At 39.0% G+C, this 24,202-nt stretch overlaps 1 protein-coding gene across 3 annotated transcripts in view; it reads right to left on the bottom strand.

The window, feature by feature from the left end:
- ZNRF1 (zinc and ring finger 1) overlaps positions 1 to 24,202 on the bottom strand; it is a 123,557-nt gene extending 99,355 nt beyond the window's left edge. For all 3 annotated transcript variants that reach the window (XM_037815609.1, XM_037815608.1, XM_037815607.1), the window contains exon 1: positions 23,126 to 24,202. In XM_037815609.1, the coding sequence (XP_037671537.1) occupies positions 23,126 to 23,549 (424 nt within the window). In that variant the 5' untranslated portion in view covers positions 23,550 to 24,202. The remainder of the gene's footprint in view (positions 1 to 23,125) is intronic.

The raw sequence follows: 24,202 nt of genomic DNA, 5'->3' as shown, positions 1-24,202 counted from the left end.
GAATTCTACCAAACTTTCCAGAAAGAACTGACACCAATCTTACTCAAACTCTTTCAAAACATTGAAGAAAATGGAACACTACCTAACTCATTTTATGAAGCTAACATCAATCTAATACCAAAACCAGGCAAAGATGCTACAAAAAAGGAAAACTACCGGCCAATCTCCCTAATGAATATAGATGCAAAAATCCTCAACAAAATACTTGCAAATCGAATCCAAAGACACATTAAAAAAATCATACACCATGACCAAGTGGGGTTCATTCCAGGCATGCAAGGATGGTTCAACATAAGAAAATCAATCAATGTATTACAACACATTAACAAGTCAAAAGGGAAAAATCAATTGATCATCTCAATAGATGCTGAAAAAGCATTTGACAAAATCCAACATCCGTTTTTTATAAAAACACTTCAAAAGGTAGGAATTGAAGGAAACTTCCTCAACATGATAAAGAGCATATATGAAAAACCCACAGCCAGCATAGTACTCAATGGTGAGAGACTGAAAGCCTTCCCCCTAAGATCAGGAACAAGACAAGGATGCCCGCTGTCACCACTGTTATTCAACATTGTGCTGGAAGTGCTAGCCAGGGCAATCCGGCAAGACAAAGAAATAAAAGGCATCCAAATTGGAAAAGAAGAAGTAAAACTGTCATTGTTTGCAGATGATATGATCTTATATCTAGAAAACCCTGAGAAATCGACGATGCAGCTACTAGAGCTAATAAACAAATTTAGCAAAGTAGCGGGATACAAGATTAATGCACATAAGTCAGTAATGTTTCTATATGCTAGAAATGAACAAACTGAAGAGACACTCAAGAAAAAGATACCATTTTCAATAGCAACTAAAAAAATCAAGTACCTAGGAATAAACTTAACCAAAGATGTAAAAGACCTATACAAAGAAAACTACATAACTCTACTAAAAGAAATAGAAGGGGACCTTAAAAGATGGAAAAATATTCCATGTTCATGGATAGGAAGGCTAAATGTCATTAAGATGTCAATTCTACCCAAACTCATCTACAGATTCAATGCAATCCCAATCAAAATTCCAACAATCTACTTTGCAGACTTGGAAAAGCTAGTTATCAAATTTATTTGGAAAGGCAAGATGCCTCGAATTGCTAAAGACACTCTAAAACAGAAAAACGAAGTGGGAGGACTTACACTCCCTGACTTTGAAGCTTATTATAAAGCCACAGTTGCCAAAACAGCATGGTACTGGCACAAAGATAGGCATATAGATCAATGGAATCGAATTGAGAATTCAGAGATAGACCCTCAGATCTATGGCCGACTGATCTTTGATAAGGCCCCCAAAGTCACTGAACTGAGTCATAATGGTCTTTTCAACAAATGGGGCTGGGAGAGTTGGATATCCATATCCAAAAGAATGAAAGAGTACCCCTACCTCACCCCCTACACAAAAATTAACTCAAAATGGACAAAAGATCTCAATATAAAAGAAAGTACCATAAAACTCCTAGAAGATAATGTAGGAAAACATCTTCAAGACCTTGTATTAGGCGGCCACTTCCTAGACTTTACACCCAAAGCACAAGCAACAAAAGAGAAAATAGATAAATGGGAACTCCTCAAGCTTCGAAGTTTCTGCACCTCAAAGGAATTTCTCAAAAAGGTAAAGAGGCAGCCAACTCAATGGGAAAAAATTTTTGGAAACCATGTATCTGACAAAAGACTGATATCTTGCATATATAAAGAAATCCTACAACTCAATGACAATAGTACAGACAGCCCAATTATAAAATGGGCAAAAGATATGAAAAGACAGTTCTCTGAAGAGGAAATACAAATGGCCAAGAAACACAGGAAAAAATGTTCAGCTTCACTAGCTATAAGAGAGATGCAAATTAAGACCACAATGAGATACCATCTAACACCGGTTAGAATGGCTGCCATTAAACAAACAGGAAACTACAAATGCTGGAGGGGATTTGGAGAAATTGGGACTCTTATTCATTGTTGGTGGGACTGTATAATGGTTCAGCCACTCTGGAAGTCAGTCTGGCAGTTCCTTAGAAAACTAGATATAGAGTTACCATTCGATCCAGCGATTGCACTTCTCGGTATATACCCGGAAGATCGGAAAGCAGTGACACGAACAGATATCTGCACGCCAATGTTCATAGCAGCATTATTCACAATTGCCAAGAGATGGAAACAACCCAAATGTCCTTCAACAGATGAGTGGGGAAATAAAATGTGGTATATACACACGATGGAATACTACGCGGCAGTAAGAAGGAACGATCTCGTGAAACATATGACAAGATGGATGAACCTTGAAGACATAATGCTGAGCGAAATAAGCCAGGCACAAAAAGAGAAATATTATATGCTACCATTAATGTGAACTCTGAAAAATGTAAAACAAATGGTTTACAATGTAGAATGTAGGGGAACTAGCAGTAGAGAGCAATTAAGGAAGGGGGAACAATAATCCAAGGAGAACAGATAAGCTATTTAATGTTCTCGGGATGCCCAGGAATGACTATGGTCTGTTAATTTCTGATGGATATAGTAGGAACAAGTTCACAGAAATGTTGCTATATTATGTAACTTTCTTGGGGTAAAGTAGGAACATGTTGGAAGTTAAGCCGTTATCTTAGGTTAGTTGTCTTTTTCTTACTCCCTTGTTATGGTCTCTTTGAAATGTTCTTTTATTGTATGTTTGTTTTCTTTTTAACTTTTTTTTCATACAGTTGATTTAAAAAAGAAGGGAAAGTTAAAAAAAAAAAAAGAAAAACAAGGAAAAAAATACGTAGTGCCCCCTTCAGGAGCCTGTGGAGAATGCAGGGGTATTCACCTACCCCACCTCCATGGTTGCTAACATGAGCACAGACATAGGGGACTGGTGGTTTGATGGGTTGAGCCCTCTACCATAAGTTTTACCCTTGGGAAGACGGTTGCTGCAAAGGAGAGGCTAGGCCTCCCTATGGTTGTGCCTAAGAGCCTCCTCCCGAATGCCTCTTTGTTGCTCAGATGTGGCCCTCTCTCTCTGGCTAAGCCAACTTGAAAGGCGAAATCACTGCCCCCCCCCCACGTGGGATCAGACACCCAGGGGAGTGAATCTCCCTGGCAACGTGGAATATGACTCCCGGGGAGGAATGTAGACCCGGAATCGTGGGACGCAGAACATCTTCTTGACCAAAAGGGGGATGTGAAAGGAAATGAAATAAGCTTCAGTGGCAGAGAGATTCCAAAAGGAGCCGAGAGGTCACTCTGGTGGGCACTCTTACGCACACTTTAGACAACCCTTTTTAGGTTCTAAAGAATTGGGGTAGCTGGTGGTGGATACCTGAAACTATCAAACTACAACCGAGAACCCATGAATCTCAAAGACAGTTGTATAAAAATGTAGCTTATGAGGGGTGACAATGAGATTGGGAAAGCCATAAGGACCACACTCCACTTTGTCTAGTTTATGGATGGATGAGTAGAAAAATAGGGGAAGGAAACAAACAGACAAAGGTACCCAGTGTTCTTTTTTACTTCAATTGCTCTTTTTCACTCTAATTATTATTCTTGTTATTTTTGTGTGTGTGCTAATGAAGGTGTCAGGAATTGATTTAGGTGATTAATGTACAACTATGTAATGGTACTGTAAACAATCGAAAGTACGATTTGTTTTGTATGACTGCGTGGTATGTGAATATATCTCAATAAAATGAAGATTTAAAAAAAAAAAAAAAAAAGAGAAGATATAGAAGCAGCCAAGTGAAAGAACCAGACTAACTCCAGGATAATTCAACTGACAGCAGACTTCTCAACTGCAACACTAGAAACCAGAAGATAATGGAATGGAATAACTTAAAAAATTCTTTCCAATTGCTGCAAGAAGATGTCAACCTGGTTTTGATGTATACCTAAGTTATCATTCAATAGTTATGGCAAATAACAGCTCGTATACAAGAAAAAAAAAGTTTACTACTAATAGACCCTCACTGAGAAAACTGTGAAAAGCTTATCTCTGGATGAAGGAAATTTAAGTCAGAAGGATGAAGTACAATGTAAGAACAGCAAGCAAAGGAGCTGCTAAACAGGTGGGTGACAACTAATTCTGGAGTATAAAAACAAAGTAGCATTACAATGCTAGACTACAATATGTAAGACAGACTATGGGATACAGTATAATGTAATGTAATGTAATATCATATAACATAACATAACATGGGAAGAGATTAGAGATACTGATTTAATTTTAGATTTTAATTCCAGTACACAGGCCAAAATTTAAGGGCAGTCTCTAAAGAAACTGAAAGCTTCGCTTCCATATAGTGGGGAATGGAGGGAAGTAGGTAGAGAGGGGTAAGATAAAGAAAACAAACTAACAGAAGGTAGGAAAGGAGAAAAACTCAAACAAACATATAGTAAACAGCACACTATATTAGAAATAATATATAACTGCAATCTTAATACTTTTAAATGGATTATTGCCAATTAAGACAATTTCAGATTAGGTTGGAAAAAATCCAACTACATGTCATTTAAGACATTAGGACACAGAGTATGAAAGTAAAGGGATAGGAAAAGATATACCAGGCAAATATTTGCAAAATAAAGCTGGCATTACTATCAGATAAAATAAGTCCAAGAGGGAAAGCACTGTTAAGGATAAAGATGGTCTCTACATAACGATAAAAACAATTCTCCAGGAAGATGCAACAATTCCAAACTACCGTGTACTTAAGAGAACTTCAAATTATATACAGCAAAAGTTGACAAAATTATAAAGAGAAGTCAACAAATCCACAATCATAAGGAAATTTTAACATAGTTCTCCTGAGAACTGGTAGATCAAGAACACCAAAATTTAGTAAGTTATGGAAGATCTGAACACAATTAATGAGCTTGTTGTAAAGGATATACAGAATCAAACCTCACCCAACAATTACAACACATCCTTCTGAAGCACAAATTAAATATTTTTGTAAAATGACCATGTAGTATGCCAGAAATCAAGTATCAATAAAAATCAATTTCATACAGATTGCCTTGTGACTATAATGCAAGTTAGAATTCAACTTTAAAAAATGAAAATTTAAAAATATATTTCTAAATAACTCATGAATCAAGGAAGAAATCATAATAGAGATTAGAAAATAGCTAGAACTGGAAGATAACACAGGAAAGATTAAAAAAAAAAAAAATCATGGGATCCAGCAAAAAAGAATTTCAAAAAGAAATTCTAGAGCCTTAAATGACCATATTAGAAGATTGAAAATCAATGAGCATAGGTTTCACCTCAAGAAATTAGAAAAATAACAACAGAGTAAGCACAAGGAAAGTAGAAGGAAAGAACATAAAACAATGAAATTAAAAAAAAAAAAACAAAAGTCACATCGGATTGTGAAAACCTTGTGGATCACACTCCCTTTATCTAGTGTATGGATGGGAGAGTAGAAGAATGGGGACAAAGACTGAATGAAAAATATGGTGGGATGGGGGGATGATTTGGGTGTTCTTTTTTACTTTTACTTCTTATTCTTATTCTGATTCTTTCTGGTGTAAGGAAAGTGCTCAAAAATAGATTGGGGTGATGAAGGCAAAACTATAAGATGGTACTGTGAACAGCTGATTGTACACCATAGATGACTATATGGTATGGGAATATAACTCAATAAAACCAAATTTAATTTAAAAGAGGTAAATCAACAATGGGGGGAGGAGGGGAATGGAATGTTCTGGATGTTCTTTTTTATTTTAATTTTATTTTTTGGAGTAATAAAAATGTTCAAAGACTGAGTGTGGTGATGAATGCACAACTATATGATGATAACGTGAACAACTGATTGTACACTTGGAAGGATTGTATGGTATGTGAATATATCTCAATAAAATTGCATTAAAAAAACCCAGTAATCAACAAAATCAAAAGCTGATCCTTTGAAAATAAACTAATAAAATAAATCCCTGGCAAGAATAATCAAGAGTAAAAAGAAAATACACCAATAATATTAGGAATGAAAAGGGGACAGAGTATAGAGATAGACACAGAGAATGTCTAGAAATATATGCCTTGTCAAAACTGACACAAGAATAGAAAACCTGAATCGACCAATAACATTAAAGAAATTGAATAATTAGATAAAAACCTACCTACTCAACAAAAAAAGGTCTCAGGCCCAGACAGTTTTACAGGACAATTTTACTAGAGAGTTCCACCATACAGTCAAAGAACAGATGCTCCCTTTGTCTTCATTTATTTCTCCCAGATCCACTTCCCAGCCTGCTCCACAAGGCTAACAAGTCTGGACAAGGTTCACTTCCCAAATTCCTGCTGTGTTTGGCCAACGGGAAGCACCAGCAGGAGATCGGAGGGTAGGATGACAGAGAGGTTGGGATATTTATTACCTGGTTTCCTCTGTGCCTTGCCACAGTTTGGCAGTGGTTTTGTTCTGCTGTGTAAGTCCTCTGGGACACCTCTACTAGGGCTAGTTCCCACCAGGTTCTATAATGGCTTCCTCCTTTTGCCCTCTAGATTTAGGGGTGGTAACAGCTTCCCACTAGTGTCTAGTGGCTTCACCATCCACTCTTGGTGCCCTTAATCCTGCCCACAGCTTGGTAAACAGTCTCTTCATTAAATTTGATTCAGTCACCTCTTTGAGTGTACCATCTGTTTGCAGACAGATCTCTAATATGCTTTTATATAAAATCTTCCAGAAAAGAAAGAACATTCAACTCTTTTTACAAGACTACATTAATCTTAATAACAAGACAGCATAAAAATAAAATGAGTCAAATTTCATAACATATGTAACAATCCACATTAAATCTAGCAATGTACGGAAAAATAATTCATCATAACCATGTAGGGTTTATTTCACAGTTTTCAAGGATAGTTTAACATTAGAAAATCTATTAATACAGTTCACCTTATTAAGAAATGAAAGGGGAAAGAACAGATGATCATCCCAATCAATGCAAGGAAAAATTTGATAAAATAGCCATTTGTGATGTTTAAATTAGGAAACTATGATTACAAAGGAATAAAGGTAGCTACAAAAAGGAAAGCATTCCTGTTAAAAATAAGAAGTATACAAGGATGCCCATGATGATAGATTCTAATAAACTTTCTTTTGGAGGAACTAGCAGCATCTTAAGACAAGAAAGAAAACTGATACGTAAGAGAGTTAGAAAAGAAACTGAACAGTTATTATTTGTAGATGATATGATTCTCTTGGGTTTTCTACTTGAATATACATGAAGCCGCCAACAATTACAACTTTTAAAAGCTACTATTTACACTAACAACCAAAAACTATAAGGCACTTACTTATAAATCTAACAAAAAGGATTCAAGGTCTTTAAAAACTTTATCCAACAACATAAAATAATAATCAGAGTTTACATTTATTGATCACGTACTATTTGTTGGGCACTGTTTGGAGTGATGTGACTATCCCTTTAAACTCAATTAGTTCATACAATAGTCCCGTAGGACAGTTTTAATATTACAAGCCTCACTTTAGAGATAAAGAAATTAAGATACAGTGTTGATAAGTAACTTGCACAAGTTTCCAGAACTAAAAATCAGAAATGTTGATATTCAAACTCGGGCAGTGTGGCTCCAAACCTGGGCCCTTAACCACTACCCCACTCTGGCTTTCCCCAACAGACGGTGTTCTCATTCTTCCAATGAAAGCATCTCTTGCTGAGCCGAGCCATGCCTCCAGAAGCCATTCCTTAGTCAAGTTGAGGAGCTGATCTGAACTATCCAGCCTACAGCTGTCTGAGCAGACCATCAATGCAAAGGCAAGAAGCCACTCAGAGCACAAAACTTGGGGACAGAGTTTAACCATCTCTGATTGATTACACTAGACTTCAGTGTCAGGCCTAGCCCCCTTTCAGACACCACATCGCATATAAGGTCTTGTGATTTTCCCATTCCCAGAGGAGGTCAATGTATATTTCCCAGACTTGAGAAGTTTCATTTATTAAGACCTTAGACTGCTTCGCAGAAACATGATTTAATAGAAGTTCAAGTATTTATGTGTTTCTGGCAATTTTTGAGGTTGCTGGGTAAGAGATAAACAATATTTATCTACAACATTTATTTACAAGCCTCACAACTTCTCTGTAGGTCCGAATTATTTCCAAGTTTTAAAACTGTGAAACAAAAATTCTGTTCTTATATCTTTAAATCCATTCCCAGGTTCATGGATAGATTCAATTTTATAGAGATGGCAACTGATAAATTCAATGCAATTCCAATACAGCTTTTTTCCGTCACAGGAGTTGACAAGCTGATTCTGAAATTTATCTGGAAACATAAAGGGCCAAAAATAGCTTATCAGTTTTTGTTGTTGGTATTGTTGTTGTCTTTAGCATATGGACCTGCTTATTCTGTTGTTTCCAATACAAGGACACAGGAAAAATGTTACTGCTTTTTGCAATACAGTAGAAAACAGAATTGAAACTGCCCACGATGGTTGGTTTGCCAGATGTCCTATCATTGGGAAAGAACACCAGCTCTAAACTGAGCAATTCCTGGTACTTTGTTCTTCATTTTGTTGATCCTATCTGGATTTCTGTTTGTCTCCTAAAAAGCTTTATTTAGCCAACACAGTTCTGAAGAAGAATAAACAACAAGGTGAAAGGATTTGCCCTTCCACACAGAAAGAACTATCACAAAACCGTAGTAATTAAGAGAGTATTAAATGTTTACAGCATGTGAGAGAGAGAGAGAAAGAGAAAGTCTTAGCACAAGGATAGACAAACTGACCAATAGAACAGAACAAAAGCCAAGAAATAAATACATAACTAGAAAGAAACTTGATATATATTAGAGGGGGCTTTGCAAATTAGTAGGAAAAGATTTCACAATCCCTCACATGTTACTGGGAAAACTGGTTACTGAAATAGAAAGGAAAATATCCCCATTTCACTCTATTCAAAAATTTTAATTCTCCATAGATCAAGGACTTAAAAAAGAAAGGCAAAATTTTAAAACTTTTAGTAAGAAAATACAAGATAATATTTTTATGAAATCTGGGAAATATTTTTTAATACACAAAATGCACAAGCCATAAGGGAAAACACTGAAAGAATCAATAGCATTAAAACTAGAATTCATTATAAGAAATCATAAACAGTAAAAAGAGATAAGGCACAAACTGGGAGACGATATGTCCGCATTACATATAATGACAAATAATTAGTATCCAGAAAACAAAACAAAACAAAAACACAAACTCATAGAAATCAATAAAAAAAGAACCACTCAATATAAAAATGGATTTCAATATAAACAAGCATTTCATAGGAGACATTCTGATTAAATATATAAGATTAATATATTAATTATATGTAAATATATATTAGCAAATATATAAATAATATAAAATCACAATGATACACTACTCACAACTGCCAGAGCCTTCTAAAAATTAAAGTCTGACAATATCAAGTTTTGGCAAGGACGTGAAGCAAGCAAAAACATGCTATTTTAGGAGTGTAGATTGGTGCAAGCGCAGTGAAGATCTACTGGGCAATATTTCGTTAAGAATTGAAGATCTATACACCCTATGACCCAGCTATTTCATGTCTAAGGATGCACCCTAGAAAACTCTCCTTCGAGTATATAAGGAAACATACAAAACATTCTTGAAGCAACTGAAATTAACATTTAATACCCATCAATAAGAGAAAGGATAAATAAATGTATTTGTGATCTCTAAAATAAGAGTATAGCTGTGAAAATGAGTGTGCTAGAGTAATAGGTATTAAAATGGATTCACATATCTCAATTCATTTTGAGGTACAGTCAATTCTTATCATTCATGGCAGCTGGTTTCTATGAAGTCATGACAAACACTGGATTAGCAAATAATGCACCACTGCTCCTAGGGGAAATACAGGGTTAGGTTCCTACAAACCTCTGGTCACATTTTCTCCAGTCGATCAATCTATCACCTTGTTTTATGTGTGTTTCTGTTTAAAGACATCTTATTTAATATACATTGTTGATTCATTAACATTGAACTCATGTCCAACAACACAATAACTCACGCTGGAACAAAGCAAAGCTTATTTAACATATGTGTTTTCTCCATAAGGCACATCCCCGTCTTCTTATACTTAGGAACACTACACAGTACTTTAGCACTATGTTTGTGAGGCATTTCAAACATCGAAATCACCAAGAAAAAGCATAAACATTCAAAAACGTGCCACTAAACAGACTATGCAAAGGACACTTGTTTACAGTATGAGAGCTAAAACAAGAAGGCAGGGTGTTGCCTTGTTTGACCTCACTGGGAGCTTGTGCATTGGGTAACTCAAATTTTTCACTGCTCAGTACATGTCTGTGAATGACCACAAAAGTGCTGTGAGTGTTGATTTTGGGGTTACAAATAAATTTCAGCAAGTAGGTGAATTTACAAATATGGAATCTGTGAATAATAAGGATTATTATATATATCTCAAAAAATATATATATGTATATATAGTGCCAAAAGAGATATTAAGATACAGATTACACAAAAAATTTATATAAAATCAAACAAGTAAAACCAATACTATTTTGGATAGATACAAGTAGTAAAGGTACAATTATGCATAGGATGATGAACATTATAGTCAGGATAGTGATTACCTTTGGGGAGGGAAGGAGAAAAATGGGAATGGGGAGGGGTATGTATATACAGTGATATCTGTAGTGTTTTATTTATTAATCTGCTTGGTAGGTAATTATGTTACCTTTTTTTGAATACTAGAAAAAGTTCATTTTTTGAAAAGATTCTAAGACACCAAGAAGTTCCTAGTTAGAGTCACACCACTGTTTGATTTCCTGAAATGTATAAGTGAAACAAAACTGAAATAGCACAAAGCCCTACGACTTTTTTCCATTTAGCAATGACAGGACTGAAACTTTAAAGTTCATCTACTGAAAGTGAATTGGCAGGAAAAGGAAGGGTCAGGCTCCAGCCTGGATCCCATGACAAAGTGTACCCTACAGACCCTCAAGATATGGGAAGTCCTACGTGGGACCTGACTTCCAGGGGTGGAAATCTCCCTGGCAACACAGGATATGACTCCCAGGGATGAATCTGGACCTGGCTTCGTGGGATTGAGAATATCTTCCTGACCAAAAGGGGGATGCAAAATGAAACAAAACAAAGTTTCAGTGGTTGAGAGATTTCAAATGGAGTTGAGAGGTCACTCTAGTGGACATTCTTATGCACTATATAGATAACACCTTTTAGATTTTAACGTATTGGAATAGCTAGAAGCAAATACCTGAAACTATCAAACTCCAACCCAGCAGCCTTGATTCTTGAAGACGATTGTATAACAATGTAGATTACAAGGGGAGACAGTGTGATTGTGAAAACCTTGTGGATCACACTCCCTTTATCCAGTGTATGGATGGATGAGTAGAAAAATGGGGACAAAAACTAAATGAAAAATATAGTGGGATGGGGGGATGATTTGAGTGTTCTTTTTTACTTTTATTTTTTATTCTTATCTGATTCTTTCTGATGTAAGAAAAATGTTCAAAAATAGACTGGGGTGTTGAATGCATAACTATATGATGGTACTTTTTTTGTACACCATGGATGATTGTATGGTTATGTGAATATATTTCAATAAAACTGAATTTAATTAAAAAATAAACAAAAACAAACAAAAAGAGATGGGGAAGTAATTCTTATTACTTTATAAAAGTGACAAAGAAATTATCACTTTTTCCTTAAGTACTCTGAACTCCTTAGGCAAAAGATACTTTATAATTATGCCATCATATAATACTGTTGAACCTCCACTATATAACCTAAGAAAAATTAGTCCTCTCTGAGCAGAGGTGCCTCTTGCTTTTTCCTTTTTTAAGGGAGTTGGTTAAAGTCAAGGGATATATGTATCCTACAGGCCTGCACCTTTAAGGCCCAGAGTTCTCCCTCCCAGTTCTGTGCTTGTGCTCTTTTCTCTATCAATTATTCTGACTCTTATGCATCAAACAGCAACTTCCTGTTTCCCTTTACTGAGCTCTGGAGACTTGGATCCGATCAGAGGCTTTGAAAATAGGTACAAAGCCAGGAAAAACATGGAATGGAGACAGCCATGAGTTCCCAAAGGAGAGTAGATCTTCACACAGCTGTAAGAACCTTCCGGACTCTCCTCTGTCTGTAGCTCATATAATACGGTGGTTTGGACATGGGTACCAAAGAATTGTAAATAAATGAAGCTGGAAATGGGTAAAACTCACACGTGGGTTGGCAGAGAGGTTTAGGATAGGCATTTTGGATGCAGGTATTATAATCTTGGCTTTTTCTAAGCTCTAAGTATTTCTAGTATTTTCCTTTCTACAGTCCTGCAAAGAGACTGGGTGATGTGTTTCTTTTGGGTGCCATTCCAAGTGCTTTAGACCTAAAATCTTAAGCGCACAGACAACCGTGCACGAATCTTCTCTTGTAGCATGCTATCATGGCTGTGCCAAGCACCATGCAGCCATTTCACAATATAGAGGAAGGAGACAGACATAAGGAACTACTCACAATCTCTAAATTCTCATCATTAGGTGCACAGCTTCCCTTAGTCCAGAAACCTGATGCCTGGCTTGTAAAAGTCCCTCTGGCCCCCTGACCAAAAGCTCAGTTTCATGATCCTTTTACCCTACAATGGAGTTTAAAGTACAGTTTTTGAAACTCCAATCTTGTGGACATGCACCTGCTGCGACTCACCAAGCCCAGCCGCCCAATTCTATTCTGCTATCCTGCACTTTGAATTCAGGGCTTGGTGTCAGCATGGAAAGCCCCAGAGTTCTGATATGGCAGCCTCTGCTTATGTTCCACCAAGGGATTTATCATCCACAACCTACTCAAATCCCTCCCCCAGCAGCTACCAAAAATTCCCCTGGTGAGAAATGCTATTATGAGAAGGGGTGGCTGCTTTATGACTCACACTGTTTCATTAAAAAGATTTTTTTTTTTTTTTCAGATTTTCAGTAGAGGAATCCAAAGGTTTTCCAAAGCCACAGCAAAACAGAACAGCTCATAATACTATTTCTCAAAGGTCTGCCACTTCATAGGAGATTCCTATACCTCAAAATACTGGAGGCACCTAGACTCACTATTCTTTTGTATTGCACTTGGTCACTGGGCTGAGAGAGGAGGAAGGGAATGGATGAGTTAAACACAGCCAACATGATCAGGCTCATCAGATATTAAGATGGAAGGCAGCTATCTTGCAAAAGAGTCAGTCTTCATCACAGCTCTTAGATTTGCCTATAGTTAGGCATTGGAGTGGATGTCTCAGCCACATCTGACCAGACTGAGGAAATTGTATAATATAAGGAGTAGATGGGTATTTGCGGATGTTTGTTATATTAGTGGGCAGTGTCAAAACACAAAACTTCTCTGACAAACTGACTTAGATCGTGTTAGACCTTTGAGGAGATTAAAGATGTAAATGATCTAACTGGAAGACAACAGAGTGCTCATTTGTATTTATGGTTGACCAAGTAATTCATTGTGTTAGGCTGGAATCCCATGGATTTGTAGGATCTCCAGAATACTCAGGCAGGCACCAGGATAAAAGAATTCCAAGAGCTCTCTAGGGAAAGGCACCTTCTCAAGAGGGAAGAGGTTATCCAACATGGAAACAAATGAAAAGATCCCCAAAGAGCTGAAAAACCTGGACAAAGTGGCTAAGCTGGCTAGAGCCCAGAATCTTAGGTTCTAGTTCTACTCCTATCTTGCCCCAGATTTAAGCTTTTCCTGCAGGCTAACAAATCAACTTTGACCTTAAAAGATACTATATAGTACAGTACAGGAGACTAAATTTTAGAACAACTACTTGTGAAGCATGGCTTATTTAATCATTCTTTTAAGAGCCATGCTATGACAGGCCTAATTCACTACGACCAAGATGACTGCATATGCCTGAATGTAAGGTGAGGTTTCTCAAAAAAATCACACTTCAAAATGAAGACGCCACCTTAGAGTCAATGTCCTCACAAAGTCTGTCATCATGGGACATTATTTTAAATTTGTTACTTTGAGCAAAAAATACTTAAATCTGACACATTTAACAATTATTTCTGGGGGAATGACATCACAATTGCCAGTGTTGGCTGTTAAAAACAAGGCTTTTATAAATTACTTTAAAAAACAATTAAATGTCAATGTTGGGGAGCTCAGAGACATACACTTACAAGACCAAGGAAGAAAACTGTCCCTTACATTTCCGTATGGTATTTGTGGCTTGGGATAAATTTTATAGAGAGAAATTGAAAAAGTGGTGAATCATGCTCTACAAAATACTGTTCAATGATCACAAAGACCAGTGGCTCTAAAGATGACAGATATACATGAAGGGTTTGAAAAAACAATTTTTAAAAAATATTCTCAATAAGAAGATAGAGGACCAGTCTTTTACAAGCATCTGACTGGGACCACAAAGATCACCTGCCCTGGTCCAGAAATAAGGGTTTAAGAAAGAACGAATAGTGTGGCTGAAGAATAGAGGAAATATTATCCTCACAGCAGCCTCGTGGAGAGAACACTTGGATTTGTTTCCTAATTCAACAGATGAAATGATGAGGAAGATAAAATCTATAAGCTGCAATACTCAGACTCTTCCTTAAGCAAGAGAGTGAGGGAAAAAAAAAAGACTCTAAGAAAGAACAAATTTATATTAAACACCTTTACAATAAAATATATTCCCAGCATCTAGTACAGGTTCTGGTATACCTGAGGCACTCACTAAATATTAATTGAATAAATGAATGTCTTTGTTTGATACATCTCCACCAAAAAAAAAAAAAAAAAGTTCTATACACTGAGGTCAGTAAGAGACAAGGAAAAATAGGTATTCTGTCTACTTTAAAGTCTGCATTCATCCTCAGATTTTATCTTGTCCAGTTGCCTGGCTGGGGATGTATGTGAAAGGATATAACTCAGTAAGCCGTTCCATGCCTCATAAGAAAAATCAGAGGGAAGACAAGCACAGAAGGAAAAGGGACATTGCAACAATTACCTTTTTTTTAAATACTTTTTTTTATTGTGAGCTTTAACATACATACATAACAGTGATAACTTTCAAAGTGTTATTTAATAAGTAGTTAGAGAGCAAATTTCAAAGAATGTCATGGGTCACAGTTCCACAACTTCAGCTATTTCCATTATTGTAAAATATATATACAGAAAGGTGTTAACTTTCTAACAAAAAAATTCTATATAATTTTTACCAATTATATAGGTAATTTCAAAACTGTTATGGGTTACAGTTCCACAGTTTCAGTTCTTTCCTTATTATGCAATAAAGGGTATATACAGAAAGGTGAAGACTTTCAAAGTACAATTCAAAGAGTAGCTATAGAGCAAATTTCAAAGGATGTTATAGGTTACAGTTCCACCATGTCATTTACCTCCTTCCAGCTATTCCAACATGACAGCATGAAAAAAATATAAAGATTTATATAAAGCTTCAGTATTCATAGACCTTTGTTAAATCTTATCTTGTTTGTTGCTACCCCTTCCTCTCACTTAATCTCTTTCTCCATCTTTAGGGGTGTCTAGGCACCCTAACTTGTTCATAATGAAAGGGAGTGTCAACAGTATAGGGAAGGGGGTTGCATCTGGTTGTTATTCTTAAAGAGGCTGTTGCCTCTGGGTTTTAGGACTTGTCTGGCATAGGAACACTCCGATGGATTTAAGTTTCTGAGAGATAAAACTTAGTGAGTGAATCTTTTATAGAATCTCAGACAGGTATTTGGAGACTACTTTTGGTAAGGGCATGGCATCCTGTGCCACAATTACCTTTTCTTTGGAGCAACATTAATTTTCAGGACCCAGGCAGACTGGTTCAGGTCTATCTATAGAAGAAAAATGCTTAGTTCCATGGAAAAGAAAACTGTCACATAATGGAATAATAATCTTGCTGGGTGAACCTACCCTCTGGTGGCTATAGAAAAGCTTTGTATGGACCCTGCTTAGGAAATATCTGATTAGTTTAATAATACTGAAAATAATGCTAATGAATGCACCAAAAAAAAAATCACTCAGTGTTCTTTCTCCTTTTGGGGACAGAAAAACTAAATCCATGGTAGAGGTGAGCTACAGATATAGACAATCCTCTGACTATACTTTCAGAATCCTTTGCTACAAATTCAGGTTCTGGAGTCTCTCTTTTTGTGTTACTGAATTCTTAGAGTGGGGTCCAGTCAGCTGCATTGTTAATTAGCTCCCTAGAGAATCTTGAACACAGACAAGTTTGAGAATCACTCACAGAAAGACCTCCACAGAACCACAAAAATCAGGAGCATTTTTGCCTGTGTCTGCCCTCTTCTTACTATAGATCCAAGAGTGAAATATGAATTCTTATCACGCTTCCATCTAACTTGGAGTTTACAGAGATGCAGTCAATTCCCTCTTCCTCTTTCTCCCAACAGATGAAGGTTGGTTGTACTCTCAAGACTTTCAAATCCAAGGAGATCTTAAGTTAACATCTCATCAATCTAGAAACTACCTCAGCTGCTGCTTTAAGAGCAAACTTAGTATTCTATTTGTTTCACTTGAAGGTTGGTCTTGAGGATATTCAAACCCACAATTCACCTCTTATCCAGAAAGCATATCAAAGACAGGAACCCAACTGTTGGATTCAAGGATAAACCTGTGTCCTTATGAGAACCTAAGATTCAGAAGTGAAAACTGCTCACTCTCTTAAACTGGGGCTATGAGAAGCCCCTTCTCATACTCAAGCCTATCACTACAGCAATCACTATGAGTCATTTGATTCAGACCAGGCCATGACAAAGCTTGGTAAAGAGATCAAAATTTACATTCATCCATCATACTACCAAGACTGGGGTTGGGATTTAGGTTTTAGGCTAACATCAAGATTCTAGTATCACAACCTCAGTGACCCATTGTTATGAAAAACAACCCTACCCAAGGGTTGGTAGGAGCTAAACCAATATCCATTTAAATTACTACCACTTCTCTACAAAGTTTTTTCCAATTTTAGTTTTACAACTGGGTTTACTAAAATTTCATTGCCCAGTAAACTTGGGTTGAGTATTACATTTGTAAAATACAAAGCACATTCCTTTTCCCTACAGTAAGCAGAGTTGTTTGGTTAAGAGTAGACTGGCTCAGGATATCATTTGTGACATATTTGGGATTGGTCTTTAATATGAAAATGTACACATCCCATAAAACAAACACTTAAAAGCCAAATATTGTTTCCTACAACACCTTTCAAATGCCTATGAGGAAGAGCTAACTATGACCTTAAAGAAATAATCTTTTTACTTTACAGAAAATAAGCCCTCATGATACTAGAGAACTAAAAACTCTGCTTAAAAAAACAATCTTAAGAATAGAAGTTTTGCAGAGCAGAGGACCCATCATGTTCTTTTGAGACCACAGAATGCTTTTCCTTTTCCAGAAACCATGTAAAGGCCTGTTACCTCTAGCATACCTACAGAGAGACACAAAGAGGCTTTCTGATCCAATCCAATGGAGTTGCCAACTTTCCCTAATTATTTAAGAATAAAGAAAATTAAATCACTTGAGAACCCTAGAGTGGCAGTAAAATAGAACCCATGAGATACCCTGCTAGCATATTCAAAGACTTATCAAAAGTCACCTATATCAGCCCCAGCTGATAGCTTGTTAGCAATAGAGGATAAATATTTATGCCCGGCACAAATTAGATTTTCCTGAATGTGCACATTTATACATACATATGACTAAGAAATGGAATGAAATCCTCAATGACCAGCCATTTTATAATAGGACCCAGAAAACATGCCAACCTCTTCCAACATGGTGGATCTTCTGTGTTTGTCCCCATATCTAGAAATCCATTTTCTGCAATAAACAAGACTACTGCAAAGAAAGACCAGACCTCCAGTGTACAACTCAAACAATCAACCAACCACTAGGAGTTAAACACCTCAGAGTAAAACTTACATATTAATGTAGAAAGGAAGGGACTCTGTAACTCCAATTATAAAGCAGCTCTTCTCAACAGCATTTATTATTGTGAATATCCCATCACTGTAGGCTAGATTTCAGCAGAAAGCAATGGCTTCAAATACTAGCTTCCATTTTGGGGATACAGTTCACCAAGTAGAGCTCTCTGCCCATCAAATTCTTTAGGAAATCAAAGAAGGCAGAGAGATATAGGAGAAGTGCCCCTATAGGAATAACACCGCATATAAGAATAACACCGCTTCACATGTATATGTCATCTGGCTCTTGCATACTTGAATTATCTCAAGAGACCCTCACAATGATGACTCGTGAGACAAGCAGGACAGGTATTATCTCCATTTTACAGATGAAGAAATAGTGACTCAGGCTAAATGACTCACTTGCCCAAGGTCACAGGTCAAGCAGTTAATTAGTAGTTCAACCAGGAGATGGGCCGGCCTTCTAACTGGAAGCCAATGCAATTTCCAGGACATTACCCTGCTTCCTTATGTTTTAGGATGAGAGGCAATAGAGTATAATGGGTAAGAGCCCTGATTCTGACACCAGCAGACCTGAATGCATTCCAATGCCAGCTCCACCACCTCTTAGCTGTCTGGCCTTGTGTAAGTTCCTTCCTCACCTGTCCAGTGGGAATAAAAATAGCCTCACCTCTGGTGGAAAGGGGAAGTTTAGAGTCATGGATGTCACCAGAAGGAAAGGTGGAGGTTAAAACATGGGAATGTATAACACAGTGATTTTTGTGGTGGATAATGTCTGTGATTAACTGTACAAATATAAAAAGTTCTTTCATGAACTAGAGCAGATGTATGACACTATTATTAGGAGTTAATAATAGAGGGGTATATGGGGGGGAAATGTACCTATTGCAAACTATGGACTATAGTTAACAGTAATATTTTAATACTTTCTCATCAGCAGTAACCAACGTACCACTAATATTGGGGGATAAGGAGTATGGGAGGATTAGGGTTCTCTTTTTTTTCTTTTCTGGAGTAATAACAATATTCTAAATTTATCATGGGGCTATATGCACAACTATGTGATGATACTGTGAACCAATGATTGTATTCTTGAGATGGTTTCTATGTTGTGTGAATATATCTCAACGAAGTTCCATTAAAAAAAAAAAAGAATGAGGTAGCTCCAAATGTACTGATATGGAATTAATACCAAGATACGTGGTTAGATGAAAAAAAAGCAAATATTAAAAGAGTGTTTATAGCATGTTATCTGTGTAAAAAAGGAGGCAGAGTTAAATATCCACATAGATGCTTATATGTGCATAGAATAGCTCTTGAAGGATTAACTAGAACCTGGTAATATTTATTGTCACCAGAGGAGAAGAACTGAGAGACAAGAGGTCCAGGTAAGAAGGATACCCATTTTTCACTGTATTCTCTTTCATGCTGTTTTTATTTTAACCTTGCACAGGTACTACTTTAAGAAGAAAGAAATAAAAATTGTTTTAAAGGGGGGGGGGAATAGCCTCACCCCACAGAGTTATAAATGATGATAAAGTTAGATGGACGTAAACTACTCCATTCACTCAACAAATATTTTTGTGCTGGCACAGTGCAAGAGTTACAATAGTGATAAGGAGGCAACATCTTGCTTTCATGGAGCTTAGAGTTTAGCAAACTGTAAAAACAAATAAGTAAATAGATAAACAAAGGAAAACAGGTAAGCAGCTGGAGAGAGTAACAGGAAGGGGTCAATTTTTAAGAGTGGTCAAGGAAGACCATCTCTGAGGAGGATATGCAAGGGTTAGAGCACAACAAACCGTAGGAACTCAGAGAAAACAAATGAGACTGCAGTATATCTCGTGGGTTTTGGGGATCAATCTTTATAGGGTGCCAAGGATTATCACATACGTATTACAAACAACAAAGAAGAAGCTCAAGAGTGGTTACATGTCTCGCACAGGGTCACAGCTACTTGGAGGAGGAGCTGGGACTGGGACCACAGTATTCTACCTCTTACCACAGCATATGCTCACACCCTTTGGGGAGGCCTCAAGTACACTGAATTCCCCCATTTATTTCACTGAAAGATCTGATTACTGTGCCCATAAAGATTTCCAAAAGCACCCTGAAAATATAAGCAGCCATACTGTATCAACTTCCTGGCATCTAGTCAATTGTGCACTGAAATTCTTAACCTTCTAAACTTACAACACAACAACAAAAACAGCTAAGACCTTACTCAAAGGCTCTAAAGGGGTAATAAGTTTCCTTTCTTGCAGCAACCAATAAGAGAGGAAAGGGATGTCCCAGAAGATCCCGTGGCCTGTTCCAGGTGAGATAGAACCACCACTGCAGAAAAGTGGAATTAAGAAGGGTCATCTCAAATGAACCATGCAGGAAAAGTGAATTACTTTATATGAGTAAAAGAATGAATTCCTAAAACAGTGGTTCTCAACCGGGTGGTATCACCTCACTCCATCACCACCCACCCAAGGACATTTGGAAATTCATGAAGGTATTTTGGGGTATCAAAATGAACTGCAGGATGTTACTGGCATTTAGTTGGTGGGGCCAGGTATACTCAGTGTTTTGCAATGGGCAGAATGGTCCTAAACAGTAAAGAATGCAGTGCCCAAAATACTAATAGCAGCCACCCTCTCCTCCCCCACTTTAGATACCCTTCCCTGAAGTGCTCCTGCTTTTCCTGCAATCCCATGGTTCAGTGGTTCTCCCAAGCCTTACAAATGGATGGAGAAAAAAAAGTGATCTAAAGTTTCACAACTGAGGAGACTGAAATTTTGGAATCCAAGGGTAAGCTTGTAACAAACATGGAACTTGGTAATGAAATAAGGATAAAGAGGTTTCTTGGATGAAATAAGGATAACGAGGTTTCTCTGAAGAGACGGACTTAAGAAACTAGCAAAAAGTGAACTCCCTACCTCTCTTCCTCAGATAAGTCCTTAAAAGAATACATTTGTTTTACAAAACAAAATTATAACTCTGATTTTATAGAACCTTCTTATAGTGCTTATCAGTTTAATATAAAGCCCGATACTACTGACAGTTCAATCATCTCACAAATACAGCTAACTCTGGGCTAAATTTTATAAGAAAAATTAGTGATGTCAAGATGCTTAAAGCTTGAAATAGAATTACCATATGGACCCAGCAACTCCACTTCTTGAAATATATATATCTCCAAAAGAACTGAAATCAGGAACTTGAAAAGATATTTGTACACCAATGTTTATAGCAGCATCATTCCACAAATCAAAAAGTGGAAGCAAACCAAGTGACCATCAACAGATTAATGTATGTACACACAATGGAATATCATTCAGCCGTAAAAAGGAATGAAGTTGTGATGCATGCTACAATATGGTTGAACCTTGAGACTTCAGGTTGAATAAAACAAGCCACACACAAAAAGACAAATGTTATATGATCTCGCTTATATGAAATACCTAGAAGAAGCAAATTTCATTGAGTCAGAGAGTAGATTACAGCTTACCAGAGGGTGAGGATGGGGGAGTTATTGCTTAATGAGCACAGTTTCTGTTTGAGGTGATGAAAAAGTTGGGATAATGGATGTTGGTGTAGGTGGCACAAAATTGTGAATGTAATCCATACCACTGAACTGTACACTTGAAACTGTTTAAAAAGGGAAATTCTGAGTTGTATATATGTTATACAATAAAAAGTTTAAAAAAAATGTCTAAAACTGATAAAATGCCTGAAAAGTGCCAAAGGCAGTCATGCCTTGCATCTCATTCAGGGCAGGGTTTGATACAGGTTAGAGACTTCCCACTGATATCTGGAGGACTGTTTAAAGATTAAAACACCATCGCAATTCAAAAGCCACTGTCAAGCGTCACTCTATTATTAGTCACTATTTCCCTCAAAAAATAATTTCGCAAATTCAAGTTTATGGAATTGAAAAACAAAACAAAACAAACAAATCCAGACTATTTCCAGTAAAAAAGAGATGCAAAACGTCTACCCTATTTCACAATAGCTAAAACATGATCCAAGAAACATATCCTCCATGAAGTATCCTGAAGGGCAGAAACAATTTTTATCTTAATGATGTCTAAATTTTCTCAACTCTCCCAAAGGAGTCTGAATATGTAACTTATTCACTCCAACTTGCCAATCAGCAGGTAGTGACTCCATACATACCCTTTTCAACCAATTTTATAGTCGCCCAACCTGGGTTATCAGGTTAGCTGAGCAGAAAGATGTGTTTTGTTCCAGGAGCTCCTGCCAGCACCTGGGAAACCCCTCCTCCAGTCTTTCGCTGGACTATCACCAGAAGTTCACAAAATGAATTCACCCAGGTTCTCTGAATCCTCCTCTTCCCATGTCATGTGCCAATAGCCAGGCAACAAAATCCCACTTTGCCAGGCTCTGTGTTATAAAAAGATGCAGATTCACGGGAAGAGCAAACACTTAGCACGAAGGAGAAGAAAAAAGATGGAGGCATGTGAGGGCCACTGAGCAGAGCTTACTGCATGCAACATGGGTGACCAGAGCCAGGTCCTGCAAAGCCTCCGGAGGGAGGCTCCCTGGTGGGCCCTCAATCCAGCAGGCCACACCTGTCTATGCCAGAGGCTTGTAGGCTGCTCCACTTTAAACAAATCAAATAGATCTCCAGCAGGGTGGCAAAACTGAGCACACACACCCCACCCCACCCCCAGCAAGGGTGAGAGACCTAATGCAAACACCAGTTGCCCGTCAATTAAATTTCTTTTCACACCCTCTGCTTTGTTTAGGAGACACTGCTTGGTCGAATTGGATCCATCTCTGTTAATGGCGAGAAAGACACGATACTGCAGTGCTAGAAAGGAGACACCCAAGCTGACTTGCCGTAAGCCAGACAAGACCTCTGGGGATTCCGGTACCAATAAACGGAACCTCAGGAGGCAGGTTTCACTCAGCTCAACCACAAGTGAACAAACGTCTCAAGTCCTAAAACGCCTGGCTCCGAGCTCGGAAGCCTCACAGAAAGCCTCTTTTCTGGAGGTTAGGTACCCAATTCATTCCTCGGTATCGGAACCAGAGGAAAGCAGACAGATCCAGGTCGCGCGCTCCATATCCAAATCTTTGCACGCGCGAGAAGGTTTGGGGCGCCCCAGCGCGCCCTTCCTTGCACTCCACCCTCCGAGGCCTCCACCACCCGTGGACTCACCACTGTGCGAGCTGAACCACCTAGGTGCGATGTGCAGAGGTAGAGCATCCGCCAGCGAGGCTCGGGAGCCCAGGTACAGCATCCCGTCTCTATGGTGACCGCCGCCCGTCTCCTGGTAACCATTGCCATGGGCATAGGTGGAGTCGGACGCAGACCCTCCGCCGCCGGGCGCCCTCTCGGAGTCGCCGGTCCCCCGGGAGGCGGGGGTGTAGAGGCCAAAGGGCACCCCTCCGGTCGTGCTGGGGTCCATGCCCATGCCCGCCACCGAGCTAACCGAGCGGCTGCGCAGCCCCATGGCCCCGCCGCCCGTCCGGTAGTGCCCAAAGTGGGGCGCCCCTCCCGGGGGGGGCACGGCGCTGTCATCGGTGGAGACCCCAGGGAAGGGGCCCCGGGAGCGGGCCGCCGTGCTCTGCTTGCCCCCCATGCTCGCCCGGGCCCCGATGGGGAGGGAACCTGGAGGCCGAGACCCTCCCCCACTTCTCAGCAGCGGGAAGAGGGTTGGGCGAGCATAAAGGGGGAGGGAGTCAAAAAGGAGACCAGGAGGGAAAAAAAGGAAAAAAGAAAAAGAAAAAAAAAAGAAAGAAAGAAAACCCGCGCGGTGGAAGAAGCAAGCGGGCGGGGATCCCAAACTAAGACTTTAAAACGATCCAAGGCAAACGCATGTTTCCCCTCAAGGTCCAAACAGGCGCAGTCCGGCGGGGACTCCGCACGCCACAGGCCGCCCCCGGGCTCCCGAAAGCCGGGGGAGCCGCGGGGAGCGAGGGAGGGAGGCGGCGGGCGAGCGGGCGGGCGCAGGGAGGCGCCGGAGGAGGCCGCCCGCCCGAGAGGAGGCGGCAGAGGAGAGCTGGGGGCACCCGGCGCGTCCCCCGCCTCAGGACGCTGCGACCATGGACGGCGGCCCGGACCCCTCCAGGCCTCGGGTGAGCTGCGGCGCTGGGTGGCCTGGCGGAGCTCGGGAAGCCGCCGTCGCGTCGTGTCGCGATCTCTCTCCAGCTGCCGCCAGCCCCGCCAGCCCCGCCAGCCGCGCCGCCCAGCGCGGTCCCGGGCTGCGCTCGCCGGCGCTCCTAGCCGCCGTGG

Source organism: Choloepus didactylus, chromosome 22 (genome assembly GCF_015220235.1).
Source record: "Choloepus didactylus isolate mChoDid1 chromosome 22, mChoDid1.pri, whole genome shotgun sequence".
Taxonomy (NCBI): domain Eukaryota; kingdom Metazoa; phylum Chordata; class Mammalia; order Pilosa; family Megalonychidae; genus Choloepus; species Choloepus didactylus.
This window is presented reverse-complemented; position numbering and strand designations above follow the sequence as displayed.